Consider the following 13,983-nt stretch of genomic DNA (forward strand, 5'->3'; position numbering starts at 1 on the left):
GTCCGACCCAAGGTTTTAACGGTTAAAATACTATTTGTTGCTTCAGGCAAAGTTAGTGAGTCCTAGTCTTTTTTATTAAAAACGTTTAGATTCCAAAATCTATCGCATAGTTTAGTTCGGTTTCTAAGTTTTCAAGTTTCTCAGTGATTGTATGCGACAGTCGTCATCGTTGTCGCGCGCGTGTCGTGCGAGTGTGTGTCAAGCCGGTGCGCGATTATGCGATTGAAAGTACAAACGGGATAAGAACAAATCCAATAGGATCCTAAACGCGGACCATCGATTTTTAGCGGTACGCTAAATATCAAAACGAAACGATCAAATGTGACACTTGAGACTCGGAGAAATGTCAACGTAATAATGTGCGCGTAGTGAATTGCGAGTGTGACATCAGGTGAACAGGCGACGCACTCAAAGAAGAGTATCTTACCGAAATATTTCGCAGAACCAACAGCTTCACCGGTCGAGAACGAGAATCAACCAAGCGGAGAATTGCGCGGGCCCCCGAAGAAGGGTGCCCTCGAGAAAAGAGTAGTCCCAACATCAGCGAATTCGTCAAGACGACAGACGCCTCGGTCTATGGAGAAGGTGGTGACACTATCATCCGTTGAGATGTGATCCAGAACATAGGAGGGACACTTAGTAGTTTGTAGTTGGTCCCCATCTCCCCCCTCTATCACCCCATTACCCCACTAGCCCCCTCGTGACTTCTACCACCTACTCTATCTCCCCCTCTCCCCTCGTACACATGCACGTGTGATAATCCACTTCACCGGTAAAAAGCAACCACCGGATCAGCAGCTTCTCTCAAATGCACCGGCTACTCTACCGCTCAACGACACTTCTCCCTCCCTTTTAATACGATCCTAATGAGTGAGTATTATCTTCACATCGTCATCAGTTTTATTACGATAGTCTAGGACTTTACTGTAGCGCGCGCATCTTTGTCAATAGCTGGGGGCTACCTGCGCGATGACGCACAGGTGACGCGCAGGTGACCTACCGGTGCAACAAGTGGGTGCGTGTAGAATCGTAGACCATGAGGTTACCACGCGATATTCAGCCGGTAAAATGCTTCGTATTTTCTTTTCGACTTCTTTGCTTCTCAACATTTTTAAGTATTGTTACCTTTTACAATATATGATACACGCTACGGCTATCAGATAATAAAAATTTGTAGGCAGATAAATTCTCTTTACTTGAGATATTTTATTAAAATGTAAAAATGTATCTATGGCTATATTTATAGATTATTACATGCTCTTTGCTATTTTTGTATAAGTAAACAAGACTTACAGATAAATGATTTTTATAATAATACAACTTCGTTTTTTGTTTCACAATCATACCCGAATTTAAGCATAAACTAGTAGTTAGAACTGATAATTTAAATAAATAATTGGAGTTAACGAAAAAATATATGTATGCATACTTATCATTAAATATATAATAAGAACTACAGTTATACTCTTTTTACCATTCAATTACTCTTTACTTTGATATGAATGTACGCGGTATGTATGTCACAGTCAAAGTGTTAACTTTAGTAAATGTATACATTTACAGCAGACTACAGTAAGTGTACATCTACTGAGTCAATTTTGACTGTGACATATACACAATACATTACAGATTACATTTTAAATTAAATACATGAATATTTAAAGAATTGTTGTATTATTTTTTCTCAAAGACATATTCTAATCGATTTATTAAAAACTACTGAGACAAAAACATTACGACAATTTTCGATATCCTAGAATTTAAAAAAACCAAGAATTTTAGAAAAAATCTAAAAACTTTTTAGTCATTCATATTTCATATTTCATTGCTCCTTTGAATGCGGAGGTCAAAGATACAAACGAGCAAATAATAGATCAACCATTCTCGCTCGAGCATAACAAAGCTGCACAATTTATGGTATATCACAAAGAAATATTACGTTAAATTCAGAGTCAACATGATTCTGATTTAGTCACAGTTATGATCTTTAGAAAAAGAGCGAATAAGAAATGTGTCAGTACAATGAGAACTTAAATCAATAATTTATCATTTAACTATTCTTAAAATCGAGCTACAAAAACGCATAGTCGACAAACACAAAAGTATTCTCATAATAGTTTGTTATTAAACTATGATGACTTGATGAAAAAGATATGACAACTTGAATGCCACTGACCTTACTTCTAATAATTAATAATAATAATCCGAGGGCAAGCAATCACTCACACTTAAAAGAAATAGATATACAATGGAAAAAGCCGACAACGGAGGAAGAGTATTTGTGGCACATAATATTGCTATGCAGAAATCGACTTTACGTGGTAGATGCAACCTGGAGAAAAAAATTCGCGCCTCTTTGTCACGGTCAACATCAAAGTGAACACCTTAAGAGCGTTAGGAAATTATAAACATATCCTGACGTCATCCGTACCGTGCTCAAAGGGAATCACCTGGAACTCTCACTAGATCTCTAGAAATTCACTCTCGATGCACTTAACGGCAATTCCGCCGTTACAGCTGCACGCCATGGATTCTAACCGACCAAATCGCGGTCGGCACGACTGCAACACCGCGATGCACACCGTCACGATGGTAGGTCTAGAATCCATTGGCGACAGGTGTAACGCACGATCAAGGCGTCTGGCCGCTGATAGACACATCGCCTTCGCACGACCCGTTAACGGAAGAAGACGCTTCCTCCTCTTTGTACGACTCGACGGAGTCCTCCGTTCTCCAGAGGCATCGTCCACTGACGCGAAGCGAGGGCGTACAGGTACTTGAAATACAAACGGACCCACGGTGGTGGGTCCAATCTGATGCAGGGTTCCCTTTGAGAATCAGGTTAGACCGGCTCCTCTGAACCTGCTTCTCTGGCTTCTCGTCTCCGGTTCGCGGTTGTATACCGGCCCAGTACGTACCTACTCCTTCTCCCTGGTCGCCCCAATCTCCTTCTTCCGCGTAGTAGGTAGATACCTACCTACCTACTTTCCGCCGCCACCCTCTTCGACGTATCTCTGTTCCTCTTTGTATATATATATATCTCTCTCTCTTTGTCTCTCTCTTTCTAACAACCAGTCTTGTTCCTTCCTTGCGAACATCACCGCGCGCGTCTCCATTATTGACGACGCGCGGTCTAAGAAAGAAAAAGAGACAGAAAAGAGGAAAGAGAAAGATACCGAGAACCGGCACCGTCCCGTGTGTTCACTCTCGATGGTCCGGCTTCCTCGTTACGTCTATTATTATACCTGTCTATCCGTCAGAGCAGTGCCCGCGAGCTGAATTCCAGTTTTACGCGCGCGCCCTCCTCCACGCGCGCGCTTACACGCGCCTACTCTGCCGTAGTAGTAGGAGCAGATGAACGAGTCAGAGAGAAGAGCAAACCGACTGGTTTTGCTAACCATCCACCTGGACAAGACCGCGCGCGAGGATGTAGAATTCGCGGTGTCAGACTGGTTGACCGACATCCACGCGGATCCTTGCCCGGCGATAAGTGAATAACGCCGAACCTGCTCGCTCACTCACGCGCAGGTTCCGGTTTCCCGATCGCGGGAGTACGCATCCCGCGTGCGTGAAACTTCTCCTTCTCCCGCGGGCCACGTGGCGAAACCGAGACGCGGATTCTCCGGTTCCGGCATCCACTTATTATGCGGAGAAAACATAGAGTTCTCTGCTTGCATTTCTCTGTTAGTCGGTGGTTGTCGGTTCATTTTATTTTCGCAGTCTCTAAATACGCGTTAGATTAATTACTTATGATAAGCTGAATAGAAAAAAAATGTATTCACAAGAAGTCATCAATAGCTATAAATTACTTTAATGATGAAGATGGATAGCAATGTTAATAGACATTGATAATCTTATCTCATAAGTACCTTTTTTCCTTTTTGTTTCTTGCAGATTTTTATCGCCCGCCTTTCTTCAAACAACGTGCCATACAACCCTCAGCAACCTGTGATATAATACTCGATGCCTAAATATTTACATAGACGTAGACATCTAGTCGAAGACTAGATCGAGCTGAAGGTTTCGTCGTCAAAAGAAAACTTCGAATCCTAAGACAACAATAATTTAGCCGACCAAAACAAGCGTTCAAGCATTTTAAGCACGAGGATTTTAGAAGATTATAGTACGAAAAGAAGAAAAATTAACTGAAGACGGCGCCGGAGAATGTCGACGTGCACCGACGAGGCTGATAATGCACCCTGCACTCTGTCTCCGGTTAGTTACAAACTTTCATTTTCGAATAATAAAATTTTACGCCACACATTTTAACATGACTACTATTAAATTGAATTAAAAAATGTGAAAATTTCCTTGAAACAATAGAGTAATACAGCTATAGCTTAATAGGCCAATTAAGATCAGATTCATTTTATATTAAATTAATAGTATACAAAAATAGTATTTTAAAAAATAGAATAACATTTTTAAGCTAAAACATTTACGTGGTATAATTCAGTAAATAGATTATGGTCTACGTTTGGTCTACCTATTTCCTTTTTTTTCTTTCTTCTTCTTTTTATTGTTCATTCACTTGCATTACCTTTCTCCATGTATCCGACAACCACCCGTAGCGCAAAATAATGAGGATGAATCGTAGCTTATTATTACTGGTCATAAAGAGAATTTTTGGAACATTTCTGAGATGTCAAAGTTTTAAAATAAGTTACAAATCTCTATTCGTATATAAAAACGTAATCTGTCAAGCTATTATTAAATTACCAAGCATTTTCAATTTTGAATAGCGAAATCTTTGGAAATAATCAACCTTGAAAAGAATACAGCTCAAAGAAGGCAAGCTGATATTTTTAGCGCCGTTTTGACGTCAAAATGACGTCTTTATAATGTCATTTATGACAAATATAATATCAGTTTGCTACTTGGAAAAGGATTAACTTTAAAACTATTAAAGTTTGGAGTTTTAGAACTTCTTCTACGCATATTAAGAAAATAATTCTTTTTAAGAGAAGTATTACTAAATCGGATAGGGTAAACTAGGGTATTATGGCCATACGGATAAGATAGCTATAGGTTGTAATTTCTTTAATAATCGTTAAGTAGAGCGTTTTTGTAGTCGTTCTGAAAGACTATGGCCATCTTATCCGTTTGGCCATCTTACCCTAGTTTATCCTATGCTAAAGTATTTATATTTTGTTGTTCACTTTATTTGTTTTATATAATGACTGAAATTTTTATTATATCTAACAATTTATTAATAATCAAAATCTTTTATATTTCAAATTTCTCAATAACAGAAATCTATTGAACAGTTATTTCAAGAAATTTTACTTTCAATTATAATACTCACTAAACTCATTTCCGATGCAATAATAAGGTAATCTTCGAGGGCAAAGAAATGTGTGCTTTCATGAAAATTTAATTCAAATCACTGCGGGTAGCTTCGAGTTTTTGTAGCTTCAAAGAGTCTCGCTGTTCGAAAGTGAAATGCATTGATCAGCCCCGTTACTCGCGATACGACGTTCTACAATGAGAAACATGAGTACGGCGCGTAAACCATTCTCCAGGAACATTAATAGCTCGACGGTTTATGGATAAATCCCCGCGGGCTTATTATGGACCCATTTTGCCTACTGCGCGCGATTGGCGATCTCAATAATATGGATTGAATATTTCAATACCAAAGAGCTGCTTAACTTTTAGTTTTATCTGGCAATAAAAAGTATATAAAGGTAACGATCAACAACACGACGACGTAAAAATTTATCAAAGAAACAAAACTTTTTTTATCTTTCTCCTTCACCGTAATAACATCATAATTACAGATCAAGGTAGTTATTATTATTATTATATGAATACAAGTAGTACCATAAAAAAAATCTGAAAATGTTTTGCGTTAAGATTAAAACGTTTAAACGAGGAAAAGTTTTAAGTGAGAAAAATGACGAGGTGATTTTTATTTAAAATACCATCAGTGAACATTGTAACAAAGGCTGATAAAAAAAGTAATTTGTATTTTACTCTGCTTAAGCGTTGCGTGCAAATACGCGTGCATAAATCTGATGAAAAGACGAAAATAAGGACGACTCGTTTCGCACCTGCGTCTGGCGCCTTTTAATACGCGGTTAAATCCGTTTACGACAAGCATCACAGTACACGAGCATACCGGGTGTTCAAGTAGCCGTGTAAATATTATCGCGCTTCCGGATCGAGAAAGAGAACACCCATGCGCTTCTTCATCGGAACGTGGACGGTCGCGTCTGCTTTTCATTATTGTAAATCTGTACACGTCGATGTCCTTACGAGACTTCGACATTCTGAGATGTAGAAACGGACGATACGTTAATCGTCCATCCGTCTCTTCGTATATACGAAGGGATCTACCTATCTACCTGCAGACAGGATTGAACGAAGAGATTCGCTGTGCGCGGTGATGACTCTTCAGATTTCTCGTACCTGATGGTCAAACGAAGGGAACCTTCGTCGATGATCGCACCGTTCATTATGGAGATAAGAAGTAAAGGCTCTTTAATAGAATTCCGAGCGACTGGTCATTTTGTATCTTCATTAACTTTTTCGTTAACCGATTCATTATTGGGCGGTAGCCAACAGAAAAAAAAAAAGGCAAGGCAAGTCCCTGTAATTCGTGCACGCAAATCTTTTCTTGATTCAAATGACTCATACTGACTGCAAAAACGAGATTGAAAGAGTGTAAGAAAAATGTATCGAAAATAAGCATACACATTGGCGCGACGCCAAAATATTCTACTTACGAAACAAATTCGCGGCAAAAAGAGGAGAGCTTGATGAGTGGATGATAAGCGATAATCAACGATGACGTTAATTAAATAAGCCATTTGATGTAAGTGCAAGATTAATATATTTAAACCAGATTTTCATCATTCACATTTTATATCAGAAGTTTACGAAATACTCTCTTAATATCTAGTTAGCTGCAGTAATGTTATTCAAGCTGCATCACAGCGTGATTTTATTAAAAGCAATATATATATATATATATATATATATATGTGTGTGTACTCGATACAGCTTGTTTATATCGAGTATTCGATGAATAGTGATGCAAAAGAAATTTCATTGCAATCACAATCGTTACATTTTTGCCGCAATTAACGCATTCAAATGAAAACTAACGTTTCTTACAACTAAGAACATTAACCACATAAAACAATAAAAAGAAAGTTGTTTACGAGCCGTTATTTAGATGCACGATAACATGTAAAAAGACACTACATAATTTTCAGCTCAAGGCTCAAAATTCCTGATTTACATTTATCGTTTAAGGAAGGAAATTATTTTTTACGATTATCAGATTTTTAAATCAGTCCGATTTCATCAAGTTTCATTTATTTGTTAATTCAGTTAACGGTTAATGAAATCGTGGCTTCCTTTATAAGTCGAAGACTAATAGACACACCAGTAATCTTCGCTAGAGGTAATACGAGCGATAATGTTTACGATAATAAAAAGCGAATCGCGAGGATATTCCGACTGTTACGGCAAACGGACGAGGATCGTACCCTTAAGATACGTACAGTACCGCGAAAGAAAAGCATCTAACGATTCCACGTATCTACATCCGCGTTGCACGCAGCTGCGTACCGCGTCGCGATCGGCAATAACTGCACGTTGCAAGGGGGATGTACGCGCGCGATTCGCAGCCTACGGCGACAAACGAGTAAGAAACGAGAGAGACGTTCAAGTACCCGCGAGTTTTAGCCATGGACGGACGGACCATTCGACCGACAGACACGTTGGACTACTGTCCGGCACGAACTCTTACGAGCGCAGACCAACCGGCCAATTAACTGTTATTATGAGGAACTTCTTGCGTGTAAAGAGGACGCGCAGCATTCTAAACGAGCTGCCGCGCGACAGCGATCCGTAGGATTCACGGTAGTCATTTCGAGCTATTCGCGAAATCGCGATCGTTTGTCTTGCTCAAAAGTTTTGTCAACATTCGAATAATACGTGTTTAAGAAATACTTGTTTTTATTTCTGTGAAATGAAGAATGAGAGACAGAAAACGAATGACACAACCGTAAAAAATTATGTATAAAAAGGTTTTGCTATTCTTCCACGTTGGGACGTGTAACAAACACACAGTTCAATAAACTTCCGACTTATTGTAACCTAATCAGATTAGATTGCATTCTTAAGTTAATATGTGAGGTAGTCATTGCTTCTCAGATATAACTTTCTTTATCTTATTCTGGAAAAAGAAAGTAAAAAGTATCGACCACATGCCTAGAAGTAAAAAAAGTTCATTATTTTTATGTTCCTTATCTCTTAGACAGAGAAAACTAATATAAATTTAACTATACTAGTAAATAAGATACTAACAAAAAATAACTATTGAATTAAATTAATTTTTTGGATATTCTAAATATTTCACCTACAAACTTAATATCTTTAAACCACATATAATGTACTTAACCCGGGAATAATCACCTGACTCTTTACTTAAATTAAAGGATCACTTGTGACGTGTTTTACATTCTAATTAAAATTATCATTATATTATATGTTATTGATTTATTATTATTCCGATTTATTAGTATTTGAGAACTTATCTTATGTGGATATAAATTTAATTATAATTTTCTGAAAAAAATATGTTAAACAATAACCATACAAAGCAATTATATTTATAACAATTCACATTTTTTCGCCGCTGACATAAAAATACATTAAATTATATAATAATTCTTTGATAACAAAATACATTATATTGAGAAAAAATGTCGAAATATTGCAAAGCAAATATTATACGACATTATTTTCGATATTTATTGGTTAAAAAACATTTCATTTTAATGATAAAATATACGTTTCTGTGAAATATATCTCATTAATTGTGAAAAGATAAAATAGATGGCTGATTTGCTAACAATAAGAATAAAAATTTATTTTCCGTATATTTAAATAAAGATTTATTTCAATAAAATACATTTTTTACAAATACATTTTTAAATACACTTTTCTCAGGGCAGGTAACTATTTCCAGGTTAAGTTTAATAGTATTATTTAAAACAAGTAAATCGTCTTTAATGAATTATTCTAATCTACACGCTACAAGAATACAAGTTGCGGATTAAATCAACGGATTCTTGTAATAACAGATTAAATGTTAGTCGATAATAGCGGTGATAACCTACCGTAAGGTAACAGCAGGGTCATAAAAGATATTTTTACATTGATCGCCCACTGCCATTTACATCCCCATTGTCAGTCGTTTGTACAAAAAATGCAATAAAAACGAATGAATTCATATACGCGGATTCCTGTGGATCACCGAATGAACGGTTATGTTCGATCCCGCTGGCTGTGCGAGCGCGATAAATTTCATCGACTGACGTGGGATTAGATTTCGAATGAAGTTGGTACACGGCCGGGTATTCGTATTGCAGAGTACTTAACGTCGTGTAACGACCGCGGGAGGTTCGTGTCGCGGTCGCGACTCGCCGCGGGTCGTACTGATTAATGTCTCCAGCCGGCGTATCTGGGACCCCTGACACCGCCGATGAAGCGTGTCGCGGCGGTGCGGTGTCAAGGATACAGTACCTCAGTAGCTCGACGACTTTAGGTAATGAATCTGCGGAGATTCCTAACGACATCGGAAAATTATGAGGGACCGCGCGTTGCGGCAGCGGTCGAAATTCGCGAAACCGCAGAACCGCTCGCGGCGACATGACGTTTTTATAACATCCGTGCGATTACCGTTACATCAGGACTGTTTCGTTCACTAGACCTTCACGACACAATTCCTGATATATCTATGAGCCTCGTTTTTAAAACCTATAAAAAATTTACTGGCACAGTAAAAGATGAAAATAAAATTGAGTTATGTACGAGTTCCTCGCGTTTCTGCATGATTTTAACATAACGTCAGTATTTTGAAGACTTAGCTATTAATAAAACATAGAGTGGTCATACATACATTTCCTGTTTAATATTAGCTGTCTATGTAAAAGATAAAAGTGCATACGGAAAGAACAGTTTTGTTGAATTATCAAAATAATTAGTAGGACGCGATCGAGCTGATTGCTAAAATAACACAATTTTTTGCAACATTACTCATCATGTTAAGTTTCCTATACATAATTATTTTAATGGTCCAATAAAAATGTTGTCAAATCTCAGTATCTAATTAAATTTTTTAATATTTCAGCAAAATTTTTCTTTCCGTATATCTGTCGGTATTATGTCGATGCCAATGATGCAATAAATGTACATCAGTAATGACATTACATAATTGGAATTAACATTAATACGACGCGTTTAATTTAGAATTATATATAGAAATATATATAGAGAAAAAACGTAGTTCAAAGAGACCTTCACAAATAAAATCATACTGTGCGTAAAAAGCAGGCAAAAGGCGTGAAATTACGATGTTATTAATAATAAGTTTGTCAGGCATGTATGCCAGAAAGTCATAATCGTGAAATAAACATTGTTACCTTGGCTCATGGAGACACGTGTGGTCTATTCAGAGGCTCGCGTTCGTCCATTAACAATTTTACCCGTACCTACCGACCGTATTTCATCGCGCTAATCCTCGCGCTTAATCGTAGAATCGCGATTATTCATCAGCGGGTGAATTTACGACGGTCAACGCGAGAAAATATAGGAACCGGTGACACTCAGGATTAAGTCCCGCGCACCGTAGAAAATGAATAAAGGAGGAAAAAGGATACTTTTCGAAGAGACGACGAGGAGACAGAGAAAGAGAGAAAAAAAGAGTACATTTTTGTGCTTAGGTTAACGGCGTGAGTAATTCATGTGCAGCTCCACGCGCGAGGCGCCTGAGCACTAAGAGGATGATTCATAATATTGTTAATTATGTTAATTGACGGAACCCATCGTTGTGGCTACGGGCTGCTGCAATATGCACGGGCCTTAATAGCACTGCCACGTCGCTTTGCTGTCACGTTACGAATGATGCCGCGGTGACTGTGTGGCATCGGGCCAGCTCTCGAGGTCTCGGAGGTTTTGCCCGGAAAAAAGGTAAAAAAAAGGGAGAGAGAGAGAGAGAGAGAGACTTCGCGCCATAACTTACTGACTAGAAAGCACGATAATCCGGCGACACGTGGGAAATTCCAAACGACGTCATTACTGTACCGTATTCTTATTCATGCGGGTCACAGAGGTTTCCGTGCGCGCCAACTTCGGGAATACTAGGATATAAGTTCATCGGTAATGCGACCGTCACCGTTTAACTGACCATTAAGTATACTTACGTAGGCTATCTGTTTTACGTGTAATATATTTTCAGTAAGTTTTAGTAAAATCTCAAGAGACTTCTCTTCGCGTGATACTTAATCTATAAAACTTTTGATTCGCAAATATTGTCTCATGAATAATTTTGTAATTTTATCAGACATCAACGATGGAGAAAATATCTCTTAAACATTGAAATCTTATTTGCAAAATAAATGCGTTAAATATTTTCATTACAAAAGGAAAAAATAAAATTATCTAATATCATTATTTTCCGATATGTCTAATTTATGGTTCATTTTTCCGCATGATTATCTTTTAGAGACTCGGTGAAAATGTATCACGTAATCTCTGGAGGGAGAAGACAATATAAATCACGGCAAGTAAAACGCTAATGAAAGCAATTAAGTAATGCCGACGATGTCGCGCGAAGATGAATCACCGGCTTCTCAGAAATGAAAGCTGAGGTAATTCCATCTGAATTTCGCGACAAAATTGATCGACAGCCTTATCTTAAGTGGACTCAGATCGTGCCTATAATAATCGTTTGATCTTTGAATACTCCGAAAGAATTTCTCGGCGCCTGTGTTACAAGCAACGAACGCACGGGCGATTAATTACGACGAAAGGATGCCTGGCGGTACGAAACGCCTCGTGCTTCGGACCGCGCGAGAAGATATTAATATAATTTCTATCGCGCAGTTATTAGCATTCGAAAATGTTATAGGTTATTGCAACACACGTATGGCGTTGCCCAGGACGCCGGGAGTTCGCTCGGGCGTATAAATCCCAATGTCGTAAACCGCGCGCCAGTTAATGCGATTAATAAATTAACGCCGGCTGCGCGCTGTGTTTTAACTCCGTTATCATTGTACTTGTAAATGATTTAATCCAGGCCTGCATGCGCACATGGGCGGCGATCACGGCGAACGCGCCGTTTCGGTAGGAAGAAAAAAAACGAGGCGCGATCAGCATTGTGTGTGCAAAGATCAAGGTGTCTCGTTAATACTCGATGAAATGCGACCACAATACCTTCGCTCGATTATAAGAGATAATTTCACAATGGCGTATACTTTTCTTCCAGCTTAATCCGGCGTGATAAAAAATGATGCTATAAATATATCTGGCGTGATAGCGAAATCGTTATATACGATCGTAGTACGCAGTATTATATTGGAATATTTCGATTAACAATCGTGATACTAAAACCTATAGTATATTCGAAATAGCGATATTGCAGTTGTTGTGATACACGCTGCATGACCCTACCTATCTACGTTACAGGTGCAGGAGGCACCAGTCTCACCAGCGTCCTCCTCTCTGAGCAATCAAAATCAAAACGAGAGCGAGCAGCAGGTCTTGCTGGCGACTATGCAACCGGTGAACGTGCTCGATCTGCACGAGCCGCCGGCCGTGCATACGCTCCATCCCAAATACCACCATCATCATCATCGTCACCATCACCATCACCATCATCATCATCACCAGCAACAGCAGCAACACATCCAGGGCAACGATTCAGAAGACGTGCAGCAGCGCGCTGCAGCTACGGATGACTCTGACGACCGCGTGTCACCCGGTACCGAGGTGGCCGCCGCTGCCGCGGGCAACACGACACTCGGCGTCGGCGAGCACAAGATGATCGACCTGATCTACAACGACGGACAAAAAACAGTCATGTATACCCACGATAAAGAGATCATTTACGAAAATGAGCACGCGGACCGCGTGCAGGTGGTCGAGTACCCGCCACCACCGCCGTCACCGCCGTCACCGTCGCCACCGTCGGCCGGTGTCACGAGAACGACAGGTCTGTTGCCGCCGTCCTGCGTCACCCCAAGGTCCGCTGCCACGGCTGCCACCGCTACCGCCCTGCATCTGCACCACTATCCGCAGCTGCAGCTGCAGCACGAGGACGATCTGCCGCCGACGGTGCGCCATGCCGTCAACGCGACCGTGCCGAATGGCGGCGCCGCGACAACCACGACGACGGTTCTTGTGCTGCAGGAGCTCGTCGCGACCGATCCGGCCGCCGCCGGTGCAGCTGCGGCCGCACAACAACTGACACTTACCGCCGCCGCCGCTGCAGCTTCGTTTCGCGCTGGGTAAGTCAAGTTTTTCCGTTACGTTTCGCGAATTTTCCTCGTATCCGCTCAACCAGTTTGCGCTTGATCTTTCGATCTTTATCTCACACACGCTGTTCTCTCACTCATCGATTCAGACGATCAGATAACCTTCGGAATGAATACGACCGTTCCTTAAACCAAAAAGCATACCGTCTGCATCATACAGATTCTACGAAATCATTAAATATTTATATCGTAATGCTAAATAACAGATTATTAACTTGAGGTTGAGGAATAATCGAAATGCATAAACAAGAGTCCTTACCTAACGGAAAAGATCAGCGTATGTATGCGATAACACATCTAACGAGAGCAAAAATTTTTCGTACTATATATCATCTCGTAGTCTGATTTAATCGCGTGTTCGAATATTTGTTGAATAATAATCGTATGCGACCGAGTATTAGGTATATATGTTTACGTTGCAAGTCCCACGCGCATATTTCACATATAATTAAATCTATCTTGACCGTGTCACAGTCGTCGAATGATGTTGTATTCGAGGCAGGTTGTAATTCATCCTTTCTCTGATTATTGACTCACAATGCCTCTTGCGGTTTGTCCCATCCGTAGATGCGACCGCAACGTTACAAACGAAATGTGCGGACACGAAATATTGCAGTGGGAACTTGGATGTTAATGTTTTTCATTAACAGGT

General features: G+C 39.7%; 1 protein-coding gene across 1 annotated transcript in view; it reads left to right on the top strand.

Annotated features, from left to right (window-relative positions):
- Positions 1 to 498: 498 nt before the first annotated feature.
- Positions 499 to 13,983, top strand: part of grh (grainy head) — a 119,063-nt gene continuing 105,578 nt past the window's right edge. The window contains exons 1-3 of the mRNA XM_018545679.1: positions 499 to 870; positions 3,895 to 4,215; positions 12,484 to 13,304. Of these exons, the coding sequence (XP_018401181.1) occupies positions 4,165 to 4,215; positions 12,484 to 13,304 (872 nt within the window). The 5' untranslated portion in view covers positions 499 to 870; positions 3,895 to 4,164. The remainder of the gene's footprint in view (positions 871 to 3,894; positions 4,216 to 12,483; positions 13,305 to 13,983) is intronic.

The sequence above is a fragment of the Cyphomyrmex costatus genome, unplaced genomic scaffold (genome assembly GCF_001594065.2).
Source record: "Cyphomyrmex costatus isolate MS0001 unplaced genomic scaffold, Ccosl1.0 scaffold5, whole genome shotgun sequence".
Lineage (NCBI taxonomy): Eukaryota > Metazoa > Arthropoda > Insecta > Hymenoptera > Formicidae > Cyphomyrmex > Cyphomyrmex costatus.